Below are 19,834 nucleotides of genomic sequence, written 5' to 3' on the forward strand. Positions count from 1 at the left end.
TAGACACCATTGCATGAAAGCAACAATATGCAATTATATATGCATCAAATGCTTCATTATTAGATGAGCAGACCAACTTGCTTGTGGGATCAACTTTAAATGTCCTAAAAAAATCTCATGCCCAAATCAATGCACGTTGATGGATCAATATCAAAAGCAATCAACGCAAATTGCCAGCACCCAATCTGATCAACAACATTAAAAATCATTAAACCATTAAGCACAGTGTCTAGCCCCCTTCCATGTGAAAGATCCATAATTAAGGAACACTTAAACCTTTTTCATCACTGAAGTATACTGAAAAATTCTCCAAAGCTATATAGTTATGCTACAAACAATTAGCTGCACAATACAAATTCAACTCAAACTTAAATTTAATAAGGATGATACCTCATCAACTCTACGCACAAACAGATTCATGGATACAAGGATGCATGTGCTGGAGAGCCTAGCTTTCCGTTTGTTAAGAAACCCTTATCACTTCCACGGGAAAATAACACAATTGTCAAAACAATTTCAACAAAAACATACTATTATAAATGAAATTGACACAACCGTACACTATTTTCAACCAAAGCACAATACCATGATGTAACATGATACCTTCATGAAGTGGAAGCTAGCAAGTAACATCAATGTCTCCCTTTGCAATCTCCAACCATTAGTAAGAGCCCCATTGATTTCCTCACAACAGAGTATCCAATTTCTCAACCATCAGCAAGTTAAGCAAGCCAACCCTGACATAGAAACCCTAGTAAATGAAAATGTGGCAAGTATGCACCACATACCAAACAGGTTTCCATAGGTACAAGACTATGTTAAACTGAATTAAGCACAGAAATAGGACATGTCCGGAGGGAATTTGAAACAACCTCTATGATCTAACTCATCTCATAATCCATTCAACCTCAACATATATCTACAATACTATTCAAATATCGATAAGAGAAGGGGGACAAAATTAAAAAAGAAGACAAGTAAATGAACCTATTACTATAGCTGTAGAGGCTTGGGGATGCTGAAGTTCTGATATGATGTTTTGATGGGTATAGATAAACTAAATACACCCAAAAGATCGCCGAATTTACAAAGACTACCCCTAGGAGCACTACTCTCTCTATTAGCGATTACTTCTTCCCCTCCGAGTTGTTGTGGCCTTCTTCGCAGGAGACTTCACCGTCTTGACTTTTGCACTCTTAGCTGGTGCCTTTTTGGGCGCAGCGGCCTTCTTCGGGGTTATATTCCGCTTGGGAGCCGCCGCCCTCCTCCCAGGAGAGGTCCTCGTTGAAGTCCTGGTAACCTTGGCGGGCCTTTCCTTCGGCTTTGGCCTAGGCGCAGCTGTTTTTGGCTTAGCAGCCGCCTTTGGTTTTGCAACAGCAGAAGCCTTTGGCTTAGCAGCCGCAACCTTAGGTTTAGCAACAGCCTTGGGCTTCGCAGCCGCCTTCGGCTTCACAGCAGCCTTCGGCTTAGCAGCAGCTTTGGTCTTCGCAGGCGCCTTAGCCTTGGAAACTGCCTTAACGACCCTGGCAGAGACGGCCACCTTGGCCTTTGGCTTCACAGCCGGCTTCTTCTTTGCCGGTGCAGCAACAACCGCAGGCTTCGGTGAAGCCTTAGCCGATGGGATCTTAAATGAACCCTTGACCTTTGTAAGCTTGCCAGAACCAACAAGCTTCTTCAAATGGAAGAGCAAAAGCTTCTTGAAGTTAGGAGGCAGCTGCTTGTGCCTCTCCTCGATGACCTTAGTGATCGCATACTGACTAGAACCCGTCTTCTCCTTCAGAGTCAGAATGGCACCCTTGATCATCTGCAACACACGAAAAGAACACCATAAGATCTGCAAATTCGATAAAATCAGTAGAATTATAAATCAGAATATATAATTAAACGTACCTCTTCATAAGGCGGATGAGACGAAGGGCTCCTCGGCTTCCTTGGAGCCGCTGGCTTCTTCGGCTTAGGCTCCTTGGCTTTCTTAGCTTTTCCTTTGGCAGCAGGCTTCTCCTCCGCCGGTTCAGCAGAAATTGGCTCCACTGGAGCAGCTTCAACGGCTATAGTAGGCTCCTCGGAAGCCATGATCGAAGCTAGAGATCGGACTGTGATTTTGATAAGCTAGGGTTAGGGATTGGAAAGTGAAATTGGGACAACAAGTCGAATCCGATTGAATTTTTTGTGTGAAAGAATTGTCAGAAATGGAGGGATTTAAATAGCAACTGTGTGAAAGACTGTATCTCAATTCCGTTTACTGATTGGTCGAAAGGCCACAGACGCGGATCACCCCTTTTCATAAGTTTGAATATGAGCCCTTGGATGAGGACACTATCTATGGTGGAAATGCTGGTCAGAGTAAGCTTTTGATGGAGGATTCGTGAGAGGGATGGATGAATGTGCTCAAATAGGGTGTGCTTTTAGGGTGGGTTGTTTTGGGTATAACTTGACCTAAACTTCATGAAATACAATGAGGTTTTTTCCATCTTGTAGATAATTATATGAGCTTTCTAACAAGTATTTATTTGTGTTGTGACGATAAGTATTTTGAGAGAAACTTACATTTGAAGCTACAATGGTCAAATTTAGGGTTTATATTGATGTTATTGTGGTTTAAGGGGATTTCTGGATAATGCTTGCAATGAAATTTAGATTTATGCATGTCATCTTAAACTATATTAGCAAGGGAATCCGTAGCTTCAAGAATTATGAAAATCGGATGAGAATTTAATATAGAACTTCGGATTAAAGATTGTCGAGGTTGAACGTATCTAATAATTAGTAAGTCGATAATATGTTAACATTTACGATGTAAAAGAACATTTCAATTGCCTAATTGTTTCATGCAATGCGTTGATTCTCCAAGCAATAATCCCTATTATAACGTGTTAATTTGTTCCGTTTACTAATTCGATGATTAATCAAAGGTTATATAGTAACAAGGTTAGGTCTTGTACCCTACGAAAAATTGTCATGTTCATGTAGTGACAATGTTCTTTTGAAGTGGTAAATAAACATCTTCACATCCTAAAAACCTCCACATAACCATCTTAATTAAAGTCTAGAATTATAATTCAATGAGCAATTTTATCATGTTAGAATGAACTACATGTTGGTGGATTGTACTTTCATACATTAACCTATTGTAGTTTGATGGCATTTTTAGGCATCAATCTATGAAATGGCTATTGATATGAAAGGAGGGGATTTAATTTGGACTCCTTTTAGATATCTTGTATTAGACCTAGATCCCTAACAAATTATCCTTAATCATGTGTTTAGGATTAAATGATAAACATAAATATTATGAGTTTTGTTAACATTAAAAGAATTAATCTTATTGAGAAGTCAACATCTTATTTTTATACTAATTATGGTCCACCAACAATGCATATTCCTAATGAGATTTACCTTTCTATATGACCATATCCGTTCTATTATTACACTACTATATATGATAAGATTTAGGAGTAATTAGGTTGCCAAGTAAATATGTATTGAGTGAATCCTTCCTTATACATGGCAAGAAATTTATGGTATTATTAGTGTTGGTTTTATGGTAATCAATGTTGCCTTTGTAAAGCCGTTGGTTTGTGCATGCAAGGATTGCTATTGCCATGATGTCAATAATGCTAAAGAGAAATCATAAGTAGTTCTTGTTCAATCCAAGGACTTTGTGCTATGGAACTTGGAGAAAAGATCCTTGATAAGAATACTATTTCGCACTGTCGTATATTTACCCGCGAACCTACATGGTCGACCATTAGTCCATTACCAATGAAGGATTAGTCCTCCAAAAGCTATAACTTGAATCCCTAGTCGCATAAACTAATTAATGTTCAACTAGTATTAGCTTTGCATATATGGGTATTTGTTATATTCATAAATACATGATAGTGGAGTTTCAAAATGCTATATGTATGGTGGTTTCTTTGAGTGCATAACTTGTAGGCTAGTTGAAGTTGGTGAATACAAAAAACCAAGCTGTTGGATACAAATTAAGTTTGAAGTTGAAATCTTTTATAAGCTTCAAGCAATCAATCTTGTTGACCATTTTGTAGCAAACATGGATAAAAGAAAAGTAACCATTAAAGTTAAAGTATTCGCATACACTAAATTGTAAAAGTGCTACTTTTTTTGCTTGTCAATGATTCCATTTGGGTTTAACTCTTCTATGATAAGGGTTGGTATAAATCAATTCGGTTGCTTATGAGTTGCAATATCGCTATGCCCTGAATGAAATTTTCTAGTAATTAATTTGCGCATGTATGTTGGTGCATTTTGCCATAGCCCGAAATTACGTAGGGCACGTGATTGACGCATGATTCCGATGGACCAAAGCTCCAATGAGGGCAAACAAACCTCTGAATAGACTAAACACACTCAATAACTGAATATGAATTCAAAATTCAACAACATACATAAGTCCAAAACATGATTAGGACTCAATGGACAAACAAACTAAATTATCTTAGTTGTAGTTAAACGGATTATCTAAGAACAGAGTTCAATATAGATTATGAAAAATACATGAGAGTACCAACATATCCGCACAAACAAGTGTTGAACTCACTAGCGTCGAATGACGGTCTAAATAATTGAGGATAGAATAGGACTTGTCAGATCAACTCTATCTGGAAAAAAAAATGTCAATAAATGAGGGTGAGTCACTCCCGAGGAACAAATAATTAGCAATATTAAGAATCAACAAATAATGAATAATCAAATTGAATCAAAGTAACATATGGGTTTATCAAATAATGTCATATTAGATAGCAAAGCAAATAATTCAGAAACTTATCGCAGAATAGTAGTCATATCAACAAACATGCGAGAAGTTCAATCAATAGTGACCAAATAGGAATATGCAAAGAACAATAAATTGGGGCCAAACTAATATAGAATTTGAAATGTTTGTGGGTTAATAGGCATCTATTCAATATATTAGATAAGTCATCTATTCACTCACCTGTTACGCTACTAATACGCGATCTACCCTATCGCCCCTTGAGCCACTGTAGACCCGGCCACTAGATACTCAATCATATTATTTGACATCAATTATACTAAAAGAAAAACAATAGAGTTCTCAATAAAAGAAAAACTCGAAAATGCTATGCTATGATGTTCTCTACATTTCTTTGATGCTAGGTTGCGATTTTGTTAGACTGCATTCCACTTTTTACCCTATTTGTGTATTGTTCTCCAATTTGGTGTCATGATTAACTCTAGTCTCCCCCTTATTGTTTTTGAAAACTATAGATGGGTTTATTAATTATTTACCAAGTAACACCAAACCCAACCAACTCACAAAGTTTTAACTGCCAACCCACAACGTTTTAACTGCCAATCTAAAGCAATTGTTGAATGATTACTCCATTTTCCTTCAACTGACCTTGTTAGGTATTTCAAATTCGAGTGACTGAAGCTGAAGCAACGACTTTCGAAGTAATAGAAAGAAAAACAACAACGACTGGAGTAGAAGAGTCAGAGTCGAAAAGAGGATTCCTCACTTATTTCTCTCATTCAAAACCGTGCATGAGACTTTCATCTCGCACGACTCGTGAGTAAAATAAAAGAAAGGGCCTGGGGCCAGCCACTATACTTGGTTTTTGCAAATAAAGTACATAACTAGAGATGTAAAATGCTTCGTCTCAGCACACAGTAAGGCCCAGAAGTTTCGGAGGCCGGCCCGCCCCACCCTTTTAGATTCATGGATTGCATCGAGCCGGCCGATGAATCTCAAATCCCATGCCCCGGCACGCTTAGGGCCAGGTTGACAGGCCGGCCTACTCTTAATGAAAAATTGAATCTTTATACAAAAAAAGTCCCAGAGCCAATCAAGCCAATCGCAAATAACGATGACATAAATCGACGGGTCTTCTTGAGGATTATGTTGTTGCCGACTGAGATGGTAATCTTGAGTGGTTATGATCCCCTTCATAGGTCACGATAAGCATGGACGGGTCTTCCAAGCACCGCTCCACATGCTTCCTTGCCGGACAACCTCTCATGCTACTACATTTATAATATCCCCTGCAAAAGTTCAAAGACAGAATCATCATCAAAACGTTCGACTAATTGCTATTTGACTTGGACCTGATCTATAAAAAGGCTAGGCATTTCAAATTTTTTGTTGACACTGGACAAAAGTCAAGGAAAACTTCTCAAGTTCTTTCAATAAAGCATAATTATACAAAAACCAATTTGTTACTGTTGTGCAATGGGTAGCAAACCATTCAATCAAATAGGAGATGAGCACAATTGCAAACTTATACCATCTATGATAAATGCCTGCTAGTCGCTAGAGAAAACCGACTTAATCCATTTAACAATTTCTTTCACCTCCACCAAAATGATGGAAATAACATTCAGCTAGCTCCTTTACCACCCAAAAACAATTGTCACTCACTGCTAGCAACTACTACTACATCAGTGATATAGTCGCTAATTACAAATCATTGCCCAATAAATTGTTGTACACATTATGACATTAAGTTTTAAACTGACAATAAGAAAGAAAGGCAACGCCAGTATATTCATCCATTCCAGTGCTTTTCAGGAAGAGTAGAAAGTAAACTACAACGGTTCAAGAAATAAGGAATGTAATCCTGCAATGATTATTCTTATTTGAATGACTAAATTATTTATGCACATCAAATCGTAAACACGCACACAAAGAATCTGCAAAGCAAATAAGCAGATTTAGAGAAGCAAATATGAAATGACTCTTAAAGCATTAATAACAAACTAGTCAAACATTCTTACAATAGAACAATCTACCAGCATATCAAATGGGGAAAACTGAAGTTTACCTGGGGTGAGGAGAACCCTTTATGGGCTTCTGGCCATATTTTCTCCACGAAAAATCATCAGTCGGGATATCGGCAAGTTTGTTGCTGATAGCAGGCACCTTGATTGATCTCTTCACCCGATGTTTCCTATCAAAAAGCATAAGCAATTAAAGTTTGGCAAGCTGATAGTGAAAATATATGAGCAATGGGCAAGGGAATCCAACCAACCTCTTCTTTGAGCAGTGACATCTACTGCTGCTTCCGTCGTCTCCTTTTCCAGAACACTTCCTCTTGTATTGCTGTGAATTCTGGTCAGAGGAACGTTGTGCCTCCATCAAGTGGAAGGCACTTCCATCCATATTAGCCACACTACCATCTATGCTTAGGGAAGATATGAAGGACCTAGTGGATGACATTGTGGGTGTGCAGCTAGAGCTATCAAAATTCGGGTTTACGCCACTGTCGCTCCTACGAAACATCATCTCAGCTTGTCGTTTCAGCTGCTGCTGGTGAAGTTGCAACCTTTGCTGTAGCTGATGTTGCTGCTGGAGAAAGTTATACTGTGATGAAGATGTCTGTTGAGCAAGTTGAAGAGGACTTTTCCCATTTGAGCTCAATTCCAAAGTAGGGTTTTCCAAATACCGAGTTTTCTTAGCATTTGGGCCTAATTCCTGGAATGGGTTCTCTTGGAAACTAGACTGAAGTAACTGCAGTGTTTTGGACGGATGATCTGTTATATTCTGTGGATAATCTAAAAGAATACTCTTGGGACATGAGTGTGGTAATTGCTTGAGCTTTCTGACTCTTGCATGACCTAAACCAGTATTGAGAAGAGAAACAACCTTCTTAAACCTAAACACAGCTTCTTCAGTTTCCAGTACTAGATTTCTATACTGAACGTGATCTTGGGGCAAAGTCAAAAGACTTAACACTCTGTGGGAGCTCTCCACAGCTGACTTGTTAGCTTCTTCAACCTCTTCCATGTTACCCTACAACGCCCAAAGCCCTAACTCCCAAAGCCAGTACACCCAAGGCTACACAAACCATAAAACTTGAAATATCTCGTAAAATCTTCTAGCACGAGTATAGATCTTCAAGATAAATGAAAATACACATGCGGTCAAATCCCATGTTCCAAAACACCCACAAAATCCAAAGGGGCTTTTTTTTTTTATTAAAATTCCAACAAATTCAACATCTCAACATTCAATCTATCAGAAACAGAGCAGACCCAAGAGATCAAACCCAGCTGGGTATTCTGAAACCGATTGAGAAGGGAAGAAAACCCAATTACGGATAAGAACAGATAGAGTTATTTCATTGCACAACGATCAAGATTTCAGGAGGGAAAAAATTTAAAAAAAATGACTCAGAAATTAACCTTTTTAGACTTCGGAGCTTTCAAGACCTAGATTCTTCTTCCTTAGTTTGGCGATTGAATGGTGTGCAAAGAGAGACTAGCTCGCTTGAGAATTCACGCACCCGAAACAATACAAAGCTCTGACCTTTATTTTATTTTAGTATATGTTTCGGTCAAAGAGAGAGAAACCCACCAAGAATTTAAGAGAAAAAAATAAGAAATTTATTTAAACAAACTGTGCAACAGGACAGAAGCAGCTTCTGAATCAGAAATGAAACTGCAGTCTCTATCACAGATTTGACTTTTCAGAGGCTGGGTCCCATGTTAAACGACGTCGTATTACTGACTGTCTGCTGCATTTCCGTCAAAATATACAGGCGACGCTCAGTCAGAGCCATGTGAACTGTTGAAAAGCTCACACTGCCCCTCTAGTTCTGGCTCTCCTCGTCCAAGCATGTCAACTGTTGAAGATACACAGAAACTCACCATCAGTCACAGCATGTGAACTGTTGAAGATACACAGAAGCTGGGGTTTGTTTCGAGATCTCACTTTGGATCCTTCAAAAATCTTGAGCAAGTCGGGGATTCTGGTCGCCAATGACATCAACTTCCCCAGCCCGCTCCGGCTTCTTCACCACTCCTACCACCACCAGCTTCCTCACGCGCGACACCGCCGATACCCGCTCCTAATTCTCCATTCGCCGCTCATGGACCGAATTCTTCAATCTATCCATCTTTACGCGCCCTTACTCTGTCGGAGAGGCCACCGTACGATTAAAACGGAATTGCCACCACTTCCGCGTCAACTACGCCATGATTATCCTCGGCATCCTCTTCCTTAGCCTACTTGTTGTGTAACACTACTTTGGCACCCGGTCTCCTTGATCGTCTTCATTGTCATCTTCGTCGCTTGGTTCTTCCTCTACTTTTCCCGTGACGAACCTCTTGTCATCTTCTTCATCATAGGCTATTGAGCGATGCATTTGAAGGATTTTCTTGAGTAGTTATATTTTTGATTTGCTAACACTACCAACTTTCTTTTCTTTTCTTTTCTTTTTCTCAAATATGTATGTAAAAGCGATAGTGCGAATTGAATCCATATAGGTGGCTAGTTTATGGATGAATACCCTGTTCATGAAATGGCAATTCGAGACTCAGCATATTGTTATTTGATTTTGCTCTGTATTTGCGTTCAATGAAGCGCGAGTTCATCAAAGTTTCAGCTTGAAGAGTTCAATATTACTTTTGCAGTTATGTCTATATTGTGGTTGGTGTCCTTAGTTTGTTTTCTTAGCATTGGTAAAGTTTATAGTTGATTGGTGTGCCCATGATCTGTGATCTAGCACTGGTTTCTTTTGGTACTTTGATCATGTTACTTATCTTGATGAAATTCAAGTTTAAGCTTAAACTTGTCCATTTGGTTAGACCACTTTCTGATTTGTGTGGAGATAAAAGTATTAGAATCATAGAGCTTATTTTGCTATTCCCCAATGAATTGGACAGAGATTGGGGTCGCCTTTGAAGATAAAGGGAATGCAACCTTTACCCAATTACCCCCATGTGAGGAAAAGTCTTCGAGGATGGAGAGGAGCAAGTATTATTGCCATAAAAATGAAGTGCTTTTGTACACTGCCATCCTGTCTGTCGTTTGAGGGCCTACAAAGCAGTAGTTGGTATTTACACAGTACATGCTGTTGGGTTCTTGTACTTGAAGAATTTTTCATATCTAGCAGATCTTTGTAGATCGGTACTGAATACTGATGGTAAGGTTTCATTGTACAAAGTATAAACATTTGGTTCTGATTCTGTTCAAGCATATTATAACACCTTTCAGTACTCTGTTCAAGCAGATTATAACTTCCATGGTATACATTGTCAGTCAAGAAACTAATGACTTCTTTTAAAATCACAACGTTCAGTACTCTGTCGTGAATTTGTTTCATTACATGCAATTTAGGACTCAATTCATATTGTTCAAATCTGCTGTGTAGCAGCACAAAATGGGAAAGTATTGGAAGGCAAGGGATGTTACATTCACATATGTATCGGAAAACACTGTTTCCGTGTAATGCAATTGTGTCAACATGAATCGGAAGACACCCTTTCTGCCCACAACACAAAACTCTCTGATTTGCTACAAGGTGTTTGCAATTATTTGTAAATGAACCAAGTAATGAAACAAATAATCATTCATAGTCTATATATAGGCCTAATGCAAAACCCCTCTATATCAATAAGGTGTTCTAGAGAACTATAATGATAATTGAAAGATGTGGACGGTAGAAATATGGACAATGGCGTCATTGAGTGCGTCTGCCAGGGTCCTTTCGAGCATAGGTCAGCACCATCACAAAGTCCTTGGCCGAGGAACCAATCGTTGCTGAGGATCGCTCTGGCGATGATGTTGCTTGCAACCACAAATCAATTAAATTATGAAGTTGCAATGAGGGAACCACTGTTTGTCCCATACATTTGATCTCAACCTGCAAATTCGTTGAGATAAAACTTAGATGTACATGGTGACATTTTACATTGTTTGTACTAAGTTTAGTAACAAATGCCAGAGGAAGACAAGTGAGAGAGTTGCGATATTAATATACAAGATGCCTTTTGTTGCATTTTCTTAAACGGACAAATAAGGGATGAAGCTTTTAGAAAATCTTCAGTATGTTCAGGAAACTCATTGCGAACAACAAAAATAATTAGATACAACATCATTTCTTGGAAATTTATGTGTTTAGAAGATCACAAATGCAGATGTTAACAGCTAAGTGAGAACTAGAAGGATGGATGCCAAATAAAAAGGAGTGCATTGTGTCCGGACATTAAATACAAAAGAATAAGCCACAACGAAACGGATTTGATAGTGCAATATCCTTCAACAAGAGCTGATGGAAGCATGGAATCCCAAGGTCATGTATTATAATACATTCCATTAAAAAACACAGAACATTTCTGGGAAAATATTCGCATAAAAAAAAAACTAATTTTTCACAGAAATAATGGTGGATCTTACCTCAGTTTCACTGGTGAGATCTAGTTTCCTCGTCAGGTACTTTTGGATCATAGAGACAGGCATATTTCCATCCCTGTGACAGACTGAATTAGATGCAACATAATAGATACTCGAAGAATCTCTTCCACTTAAATCGGTACAAACATATTATCCTCTCCTCCCCTAAATTCTGAATAAGCATGAGTTTCTCATGGTATCTTTGACATTACTGGTGGATAAAGACTACCAATTTTGTCACATTCTCACAATACCAGTGAGCATTTTGAAATAAGTGGCTATTAATGACAAATTCCTACCAAGGATCAACAACCATACAATTGAATTATACAAGAGAAAGTTCCACTCAAGATGCCATATATAGAAAGTTCAGCTAGCTCTAGCAGATCACATTATCTGGAATAATAACCAAATCAAGAGACATTTAACCGCAAGTGGCACTAGACATGAGAAGAGGGGGAAGAACTTGTTGGGACTATTGGAATAAAATAAGGAAACAAATCATACCAAGACATACAGGTTTAACTATTCTGAAAATAAGTTGGTAATGGCATTGGCTTATCAGACCACCTGCTCCATCATGTCCCTAGTTAAAGTTTTCAAGATCAACAAAATAACTTGATCAATTCATGACAAGTATGAAGACTGTGTATCAATCGGACCCAAGATAGGATCATGACGAGGTTAAGGAGAGGTTACCCCTACAGTCAATTCAATGTCAGATCATATTCCCCAGCCCAGACCATCCCATTACAATCATGAAACCAGACCAGAATAGTGATACTGAGAATGGATACAGGATGAGGCATACATGATATCAGTATATGTAGAGCTAAAAACATGTGTGGCATATCATATGCCCACTACTATTTTTCTGGAAGAAAATGTGTTTTTCAAACATGTACCAATTATGTCCGTCCTCCATTTTAACTACCTCAAACCATCTCCTTTACTGGAAACCATGTTTATATCACTCAACCAAGGAATGACAAGCATTTTTAGTACAAGACAATCTTCGACGATTGTTTCGTAGCGCAACAGATATTATTCTTCCTAACTAATCATATTGCACTGCTTCTGTACCATTCACCATAATATGTTTGTTTCAAGCATATTTAGCATGGATCCACGAAAAAATCACATATACAATTAAAGCTAATTTTTATAATTATTTATTTCAAACAATGACTGAAATTAGTGAATAATGTCTAGTAAGTACGTTTTAAAAAAACGCAAAGGGAATTCTCTACAAACAAGAAAAAGTAGCAAGAAGAAACCTACTTTATTCTTAAGTAGCTTGCTGGAAATTGAGGCAAGGGTGCATCTCCGTTCCTGAAATCATTGAAACGAATTGGTATTACAAACAGAGGCAGAATAAATCAAAAAAAAATTCATTCAGTTATTAGAGTTGTCTTCGTTTTAAAGTCGAGAAGTTAAAAGTCTAATTCTCACTGATCTTCAGAGGCTACTAGCGAGAACCAAACTGGACCACTTCTTTTTTCCTGCCTTGAACTGGCAGCATCAAGTACAGCTTGAGACGATATGCCCGGGTCTCCAGGAGCAACAGCCCTTTTCCGGCGAATCCTGCGCAATTTTTTAGGTTCTACAGCTTCTGAAGAGTCATGAAGAGCATTATTCTTCTCCTTAGCATTTGCATTGTGTTTATTTTCTTTAGTTTTGGTCTTACGAACTCGACCTTCTTTGTCAGGGAGATTCAAAGATTCCAATTTAGTCTCAGGTCCCTGAGAATTAGACCTAAAAGACTTGCTTCTATTTGCGACCTCCACCAAACAATTTAAAGGTTTCCACAAATCCAATTTTGCCTCCGACGAATCATTTTCATCCTCTACTTTAGCACTTAAGAAATCTCTATGTTCAGCAGATAAAGAACCCTACAACAGTTAAACACAGAGAAAATTGGAGGATGAGCACATGCATAAACTAAGTGGAATCAAAGGATAAAACCTAATTACCAATATATATATAAAGATATGTCTGTGCAAGCACAAAGAGAAACAAGTTGGCTTCTTTTACCTGTCTTTTACTATGAGTGAACTTTTTAAGAGTTTCAGGTGAGCTAGAGCCCTCCGCATAATCTTCTTCTGAATATTCTTCTTTTTTAGGAACCCTATCAATTACAGAACTGGAACCTCGTAAACCTGCAGCCTTCCTTGTAGTAGTTTTCGTTCTTTTACCAGTTGTGGCACCCTGCGATGATACTTTGGGAGTACTGACCACCAACGACGAGAGTGATCTCTCCTTTCTTCTAGCTGGCAATGTTGCTGAGGGTGCAGCTTCAGGTGCATTTACTTTCTTTTTTTTGTACGGGAAAATTTTGGCCCTCAAATCTTGCAAATTGTGGTCTGGTCTGATTACAATACATGAATAGATATGCCTCAGTCCTCGACAACTTATTAACAGAATAGATATTAATTGTAATCAAAGTCAAAGAAAATCCACATAATAGTTGTGCATTTTTTCTGTACCCTCAAATGAGCAGAAATTAGTCTGCTTTGGAAGGGTAAACAGAGATTAGAAAGCTTTGGGATGGCACTAGACCAACATTTGACAGCAGCATTTCTCGTGGTCAAGTAAATCCAAGTATCCAACGATTGTAATTTGTGTTCATCTCACTATGACAATACTTGGCATAAAATCCATCGAGCTTGATACAAGTTATTGAAGATTACAATTGAGTTTCATTCACCATGTGCAATATAGATAAACTGGACGCTTATAACCACCATGCACAATATATGATGTATTACAGTATTAATCATGAAATCCAAACTTCCCAAATGCTAACCTGCAATCTCAATTTCCAACGAAAGTAATGCCAAACAAGACCACTTGCTACCATGGCATAAAATAAGAAGCGTAGACTCGCACATAAAGATAAAGAGAAGAGGATTTTACCTCAGTTTCTCCAATGGCACACAACCCAGATCGATGTTGCACACTGGGCAGCATTCCAATTCCTCTTCTGAAATCTTGTCATGTATGCACTTCCTGCAAACTGGATTAACACACATGACAAAACCCATTAGACATGTGCGGATGTGCCAATTATAATCGGCTCGAGACTACTTATCAGCAAACCCAGCAAAATTTTACTTTCAAAAAATGATTAACTCTTCAATAGCTATGATAAGAGCCATATCTGAAGAACTATAGAACAAACCGCCCCCCACATTTGAGCTAGTCGTCTTCAAGCATGGAAGAGAGTAACAGATTGTGCTAACATGGTATTTTATGCCTATGCTATTCCAACATAATTACAAATGACCAGGTCAATATTAATTAAACCCAGATAAGAAAACACGATAGAACTGTAAATCCCGATAGCCATAGAAAAGCAGAAGCCGTGATGAACTCAAAATTTGAAGTATATACATCAAACAACAAAAGAATTCAAAAAATACACACGTCCATGGACAGATTGGTGAGAAATGAAACAGAATTTTATGAGAGCGAGAGTACTCACACGTATGGAGGCATTCAGATATGGTGGTGGCATCTCTAAAGAGTTTATTGCACAAAGGACAAGTCATGCATGCCGCAATCGTCTCCCTCTTGACCTTCGCTACCAGATTCGCCATTTATCCTTCCCAAATCCTCTGCCTCGCTCACGTATCCCCACACAGTACTGCATGTCAAAAACACATCATGAAAACACACAGAAATTAACGTCCATTCTTGCTTTGTTTGACTCCATTAACAGAAGAATACCACATAGAAGAACAACAGAACAACACTAATACACCTCGTGTATGTACACAATAATCTAATACTAGATGATGCGTGTATGTATTGATAGAGACAAGAGAGCGGACGGAGAACCTGTCGATGATTTCGCGAAGAGTGAACGAACAAAGCTTCGATTTTGGGAGATGGGTAATGGAGATTTGTAGGGAATTGACGTGGGTTTTTGCTGGATTGAAGTGGGTGGTCGCGTATGACCCAAATCAAGCCCCAGAGAGAGTCAGAGAAAGAGAGAGAGAGAGAGAGAGAGAGAGGCCTCGTCGAAAAAGAGCATGAATCAAGAACGCCCTCCCTTTTGTTTCCAATATATTTATTATTTTTTTAAGAAATTATCAAAACGACGAGTTCAACAATGAACAGCTATTAGAAGGTTGGACCTTAATTTCGAAACAAAAATAAAATATTAAAATAAAAAAAATAAAGGCCTTTGGGGACTCAGTTGGAGGAGGTGGTTGGAAATAAAGTCCACAGGGAGTGCGTACGGAAGTAAGATGTGCACAGAGTCGCATGCTTGTGTATTCGCGACGACCAGACTCTCGGGAATGCGTCTCAAGTCCTAACGCGCGCACCTGTGTACGTTAGCAGCGAGGCATTTCCTTTTTTTCCATTCCTAAATACTCCACATACATTCTTGTAGTTAAATTCTTTTTTCTTTTTTTTTTGAACAGGGGCTTGGGAGAAGGAAGATTCGAACCCACGACTTAATGGGTAGGTAATTTTTTACATGTAATGTGATTATCTTTCAACTAATGACTCACTTGCTTGTAGTTAATTCTTTGAATCTTCTCAACATTGGACATGTTTCTAAACTCAAGCCATCAAACCCGCACGTACATAAGTTTCACATATAACATTAGGATAATAATCGAACTCATGACTTCTCAAGTCCATATGATTTAGCCACAAATATATTCACCAACTAGGTTACTCAAGTGATTCAATTTAACCTTTAATCATTTAATATAATCACCCCTAATTTTTACATGAAAAGTAATTATAAAAATCTAGCATCTAAATAGATAAGAAAAGGGGAAGCATATAAATATCAAAATATATACAGAAAATTACAATATCAAACATTGTACTAACTTGTAAACTCACTTACATTATCGTAAATTCAGTGGACTGCCAGAACATAAGTATACATATAAAAAGGTAGATACGATCTAGAACTAGAAGAGTAGCTAAAAAAAATTTATACATTAGGGTGCAATAATTCTATGACCCTCATATATGAATTTTGTATGCAAACTTTTATCATAAATTTCAAATGACCCTATTTTGACTCAAAAATAATTTTAATTTGGACAATAAGATCTCAATAATGTGTGTGTATATATATATATATATATATAGTGTATACTGAATACATAAAATATCCAAATATTCCCAATTTTTTAAAAGGAGCAATCTTAATCCTTATATACATAATACATAAATTATTGTTCATTAATGTATGTATGTAATTTGGATATGTGTCTAAGAATTTCTTGTTGTACCCGAAATGATCATTTTTTTCCCTAAAATTAGAGTGAGGTTGGTGTGAAAGATAATATTGTGATTTTCTTTTTTGTGATAATGCATGTCATATCTAATGTGATATACCAGCACCAAATCTGACGTGGTATACCAGGATCAATAAGATTACGATAATTCATGGGATGTGAGGTCAAATCATGAGCGGTTGTAATGAAAATAGTTAGTTTATAATTCAAATTTGAAATCTATGAACTATCGTAATCCTATTGATCCTGGAATATATACCACATCAGCATATGCATGGGGTATGAGGATGAATCTAATCTCCGATAAAGAACTATTAAGCCAACATTTTGGATGTAAATGATAGTGTTTGGACGCGATGAAGATAGCAAAGGTTGGTCCAAGCTAAGGGAGAAGCTATCTTGTCACATTTGTGACCACGTATTAGGTTTTGATCCAACTTATCTTGTCGTCATGGAAAAAAAATTTGTGTACGCGGACTTAACAACCCTTGTTTAGGCTCATATATAGTCTATAGAATATCCAAAGCAAAATTTTGTATAATATCATTCTTGGTTACCAAAAAAAAACTATCAAATCATTCTATTTTGCTGTAAATGAACTTCGCAGACAACACATATACCATAGATAAATAAACATAACAATCGAAACAGAGATAAGAAGAAGAACACAAAGTTTACGTGGCTCATCAAGAGTGCATATGTTCACGGAGTTTTATGGTTGTTTTCACTATGAGAATTTTAATAGTACAATTGAGGTAGAGTTTCCCCTTTTATGACAAGCTATCTGAGTACCCAAAAATATAATTATACCCTCATACTAAAAATAACCAATACTCATCAGTAATGTCGTACCATACCGCATGAGCTCCGTCCTCACACCCCAGTTCCGGCTGACAGAAAGAAACGAAAACACTTTATTTAACATATTTTTCATGAAAATATGAAATGTTAGATAAACCAGTCGGAAATGATGCACTCTGAGTTATAAAGTGGTTTGCCTAAATAATAAATATTGTCTTACAACCACATGCATCTAAATTAGTCGTGCAACTGCAACTGATGATTGGTTGTTCCAACTTCCAAGACAGTTTGGTTTGGCTCTTAATTAAGTCTTAACCATAACAAAATATATAATTAGCTGATTTAGGTAAACTGTGTTTGAGCTATTAATTACATGAAGGCCATAATATTGATCATAAAAGAACAGAAAACATTGGAGTGGCATTTTAATGTGGAGATGTAACTTGGAGCAAAATGTCATCTGTTCTTGTAGCATTAGGAACAGAGCGCTTACTGGTTTAGACAGCTTTAGATATTAATATACATCTCAATCTCTCCACATATTAGATAGGGTAAAGTCTGGATACATCCTACCAATCTCTGATCCCAACCACCCACTACAGAAACCTTGTGTACGAGAGTTGTTTATAATTGTTGTTTGGTATGGTGTTTGAATCATGAATATATATATAGTGTGTGTGCACGCTTCTTACAAAGTAATTTAAGCCTCCATTTGTTATTGCCCCAAATGAGGGTCTTGTGTGAGACAGTACCCTAGTGTTGAGTCTCTTGTTGTACACGTGTTGGACTGTCAAATTGTCTAGCCCACACTTGAGGTGTGTTTATCGTTGCTCCAAATGAGAGCCTTGTGTGAAAATAGCTTTAATATTGAGTCTTATTTATTGTGCAAGTGTTGGGCTGTCAGATTATCAAACCGACACATGAGAGAGTGTTTAAATATATATAAACAATATGTTATGTCTTAACCCAACAAATTAACTTGTTGGGTTAATCACAAAATAACTAATCTTAACACAATTTATTAACATAAAGTATGTTTTCGCATATTGTTTGCTGTGTGTTAATATGATAATATCTCAGTATATTTGTCGGAAAATATATATGTATGTATTGGATTATGAGACACGTGGAGGAAATTGGTTGGGCTAATATGGATAGAGGATCACAGACGGGGAAATACGACCAACCTATCCTTGTGGTGGTGGTGCATTAGGTCCACTGAAAAATATTGATCTCTGCAACACACCTCTTAACATATAGTGTTCATTGCCGACTAACCTTACCCAGCTGCCTAATTGAAGCGAGAGATAGATGGCCTCCATCACTGCCACCACCGCCACTGCATCAATAGCAGCTCTTCCACTCAAGAGATCCACACCCACATCATCCTCACCTGTTCTTGGTAAGATTTTCTCACTTTAATTGCTTGTGAAATTCTATACTTTGTTTTATTTATGTGAATATGGTCGCAGGGTTGCCATCAATTGGAAGCAATGGGAGAGTGAGATGTTCAATGGAGGAGAAGAAACCTTGTACCGTGGAGTCAAAGATTGGGATGAGTGGATCTTTGCTTGCTGCTGCGGCTCATGGTGCAATCATGTCAAACCCTGCCATGGCTTTGGTGGATGAGAGGTTGAGCACTGAAGGAACTGGACTTCCTTTTGGTTTGAGCAACAACCTTCTTGGGTGGATCCTCTTTGGGGTGTTTGGACTCATTTGGACTTTCTACACTGTTTACACTTCCTCTCTTGAGGAGGATGAGGATTCTGGATTGTCTCTTTAATTCAACAAAATCTGTCTTCTTGTTGATGGTGTTAATTCTTTATGTTTTAAAGGAATGTAACATATGCTTTGGATTCTTCTTTGTTGGTGTAGCAAAAACTACATTTCTTTTTTTTTTTTAACCAAGAACGATATCACCAAATTTTCACTTAGATTGGGTGACCTTAATTTTGCAGTTGTAAGTACGGACAACAAATTTATCCTTGGTAGGGAGGCCTGAGGTTACTCTGGATTTGTAGACACTCATTATTAGCGTCCCAATCAATGGGTTAAGGGCCCTGCATGTTGTTTAATTAGTTACATAAGTCTGTAATTTTTTGGTTTTGATAAACAAACCGAGGACTGTGATGGATCTGTTTATTAATGTAGGGCCCACACAATTTTTTGTTTGATAAACAAACTGATGTCTGTGATGACCATTATAATGATTTCTACTATTAGACATCTATCAATTTTCTCTTCCAAAAATTCATATTAAATTTACATATTTAATATTTGATTTTGATTTTGATGATGCCGAAAACAAGACTAGCCCTAGTTCCCGATTCAGTTAGTCAAACCAGCTCCTTTGTAGTGAATGATGACCTTCTTGCATAGAGAACACATAAGTTATGGTAGGGTCTCAAGGGTGTGCTCAGAAAAACCTCTATGACACTCAAGTCAGTATAGAACTTTGCTATGTAGGATTAGGGGTGGAAGAAACCGAACCAAACCGTTTTACAAACCGAAAACCGAACCGAAATTTAGGGATCGGGCCGTTTTTCGGCTTATGGTTTGGTTTCGGTGTAGGAAATTTATTTTTTTGGGTGTTCGGTTTCGGTTCGGGTTAGAA

At 37.7% G+C, this 19,834-nt stretch overlaps 4 protein-coding genes across 5 annotated transcripts; 1 reads left to right on the top strand and 3 right to left on the bottom strand.

The window, feature by feature from the left end:
• Positions 1–857: 857 nt before the first annotated feature.
• Positions 858–2,176, bottom strand: LOC119990546 (histone H1-like). Its single transcript, XM_038836519.1, has 2 exons — positions 1,891–2,176; positions 858–1,804 (listed from the first exon to the last, which is right to left on the bottom strand). The coding sequence occupies exons 1-2, from the start codon at positions 2,071–2,073 to the stop codon at positions 1,121–1,123; spliced, it is 867 nt and encodes a 288-aa protein (XP_038692447.1). The 5' UTR covers positions 2,074–2,176; the 3' UTR covers positions 858–1,120.
• A 3,302-nt stretch (positions 2,177–5,478) lies between these two features.
• On the bottom strand, positions 5,479–8,329 carry LOC119992124 (probable WRKY transcription factor 21). 2 transcript variants are annotated; one of them, XM_038838767.1, is made up of 4 exons: positions 8,161–8,329; positions 7,008–8,037; positions 6,801–6,926; positions 5,479–6,021 (listed from the first exon to the last, which is right to left on the bottom strand). In XM_038838767.1, the coding sequence occupies exons 2-4, from the start codon at positions 7,760–7,762 to the stop codon at positions 5,877–5,879; spliced, it is 1,026 nt and encodes a 341-aa protein (XP_038694695.1). In that variant the 5' UTR covers positions 7,763–8,037; positions 8,161–8,329; the 3' UTR covers positions 5,479–5,876. The 2 variants fall into 2 exon arrangements, with proteins under 2 accessions (XP_038694695.1, XP_038694694.1); XM_038838766.1 differs by having other exon boundaries at positions 7,008–8,329.
• A 1,821-nt stretch (positions 8,330–10,150) lies between these two features.
• On the bottom strand, positions 10,151–15,370 carry LOC119990394 (E3 ubiquitin protein ligase DRIP2-like). Its single transcript, XM_038836282.1, has 8 exons — positions 14,993–15,370; positions 14,637–14,798; positions 14,069–14,168; positions 13,187–13,520; positions 12,605–13,044; positions 12,434–12,484; positions 11,156–11,228; positions 10,151–10,622 (listed from the first exon to the last, which is right to left on the bottom strand). Exons 2-8 carry the CDS (start codon positions 14,749–14,751, stop codon positions 10,440–10,442), a joined length of 1,296 nt encoding a protein of 431 aa, XP_038692210.1. The 5' UTR covers positions 14,752–14,798; positions 14,993–15,370; the 3' UTR covers positions 10,151–10,439.
• A 3,052-nt stretch (positions 15,371–18,422) lies between these two features.
• Positions 18,423–19,079, top strand: LOC119990395 (photosystem II reaction center W protein, chloroplastic-like). Its single transcript, XM_038836284.1, has 2 exons — positions 18,423–18,622; positions 18,693–19,079. Exons 1-2 carry the CDS (start codon positions 18,532–18,534, stop codon positions 19,001–19,003), a joined length of 402 nt encoding a protein of 133 aa, XP_038692212.1. The 5' UTR covers positions 18,423–18,531; the 3' UTR covers positions 19,004–19,079.
• Positions 19,080–19,834: the final 755 nt, after the last annotated feature.

This window comes from Tripterygium wilfordii, chromosome 22 (genome assembly GCF_013401445.1).
Source record: "Tripterygium wilfordii isolate XIE 37 chromosome 22, ASM1340144v1, whole genome shotgun sequence".
NCBI classification, from domain to species: domain Eukaryota; kingdom Viridiplantae; phylum Streptophyta; class Magnoliopsida; order Celastrales; family Celastraceae; genus Tripterygium; species Tripterygium wilfordii.

Coding starts and splice junctions, on each gene's coding strand:
- LOC119990546 (XM_038836519.1), bottom strand. CDS start 2,073: ATGGCTTCCGAGGAGCCTACTATAGCCGTTGAAGCTGCTCCAGTGGAG. Junction 1,805..1,890: donor CTCATCCGCCTTATGAAGAG/GTACGTTTAATT, acceptor CGTGTGTTGCAG/ATGATCAAGGGTGCCATTCT.
- LOC119992124 (XM_038838767.1), bottom strand. CDS start 7,762: ATGGAAGAGGTTGAAGAAGCTAACAAGTCAGCTGTGGAGAGCTCCCAC. Junction 6,927..7,007: donor TGTCACTGCTCAAAGAAGAG/GTTGGTTGGATT, acceptor GCTTTTTGATAG/GAAACATCGGGTGAAGAGAT. Junction 6,022..6,800: donor AAGGGTTCTCCTCACCCCAG/GTAAACTTCAGT, acceptor GAACTTTTGCAG/GGGATATTATAAATGTAGTA.
- LOC119990394 (XM_038836282.1), bottom strand. CDS start 14,751: ATGGCGAATCTGGTAGCGAAGGTCAAGAGGGAGACGATTGCGGCATGC. Junction 14,169..14,636: donor ATCTGAATGCCTCCATACGT/GTGAGTACTCTC, acceptor GTGTTAATCCAG/TTTGCAGGAAGTGCATACAT. Junction 13,521..14,068: donor GTGCCATTGGAGAAACTGAG/GTAAAATCCTCT, acceptor TATTGTAATCAG/ACCAGACCACAATTTGCAAG.
- LOC119990395 (XM_038836284.1), top strand. CDS start 18,532: ATGGCCTCCATCACTGCCACCACCGCCACTGCATCAATAGCAGCTCTT. Junction 18,623..18,692: donor ATCATCCTCACCTGTTCTTG/GTAAGATTTTCT, acceptor ATATGGTCGCAG/GGTTGCCATCAATTGGAAGC.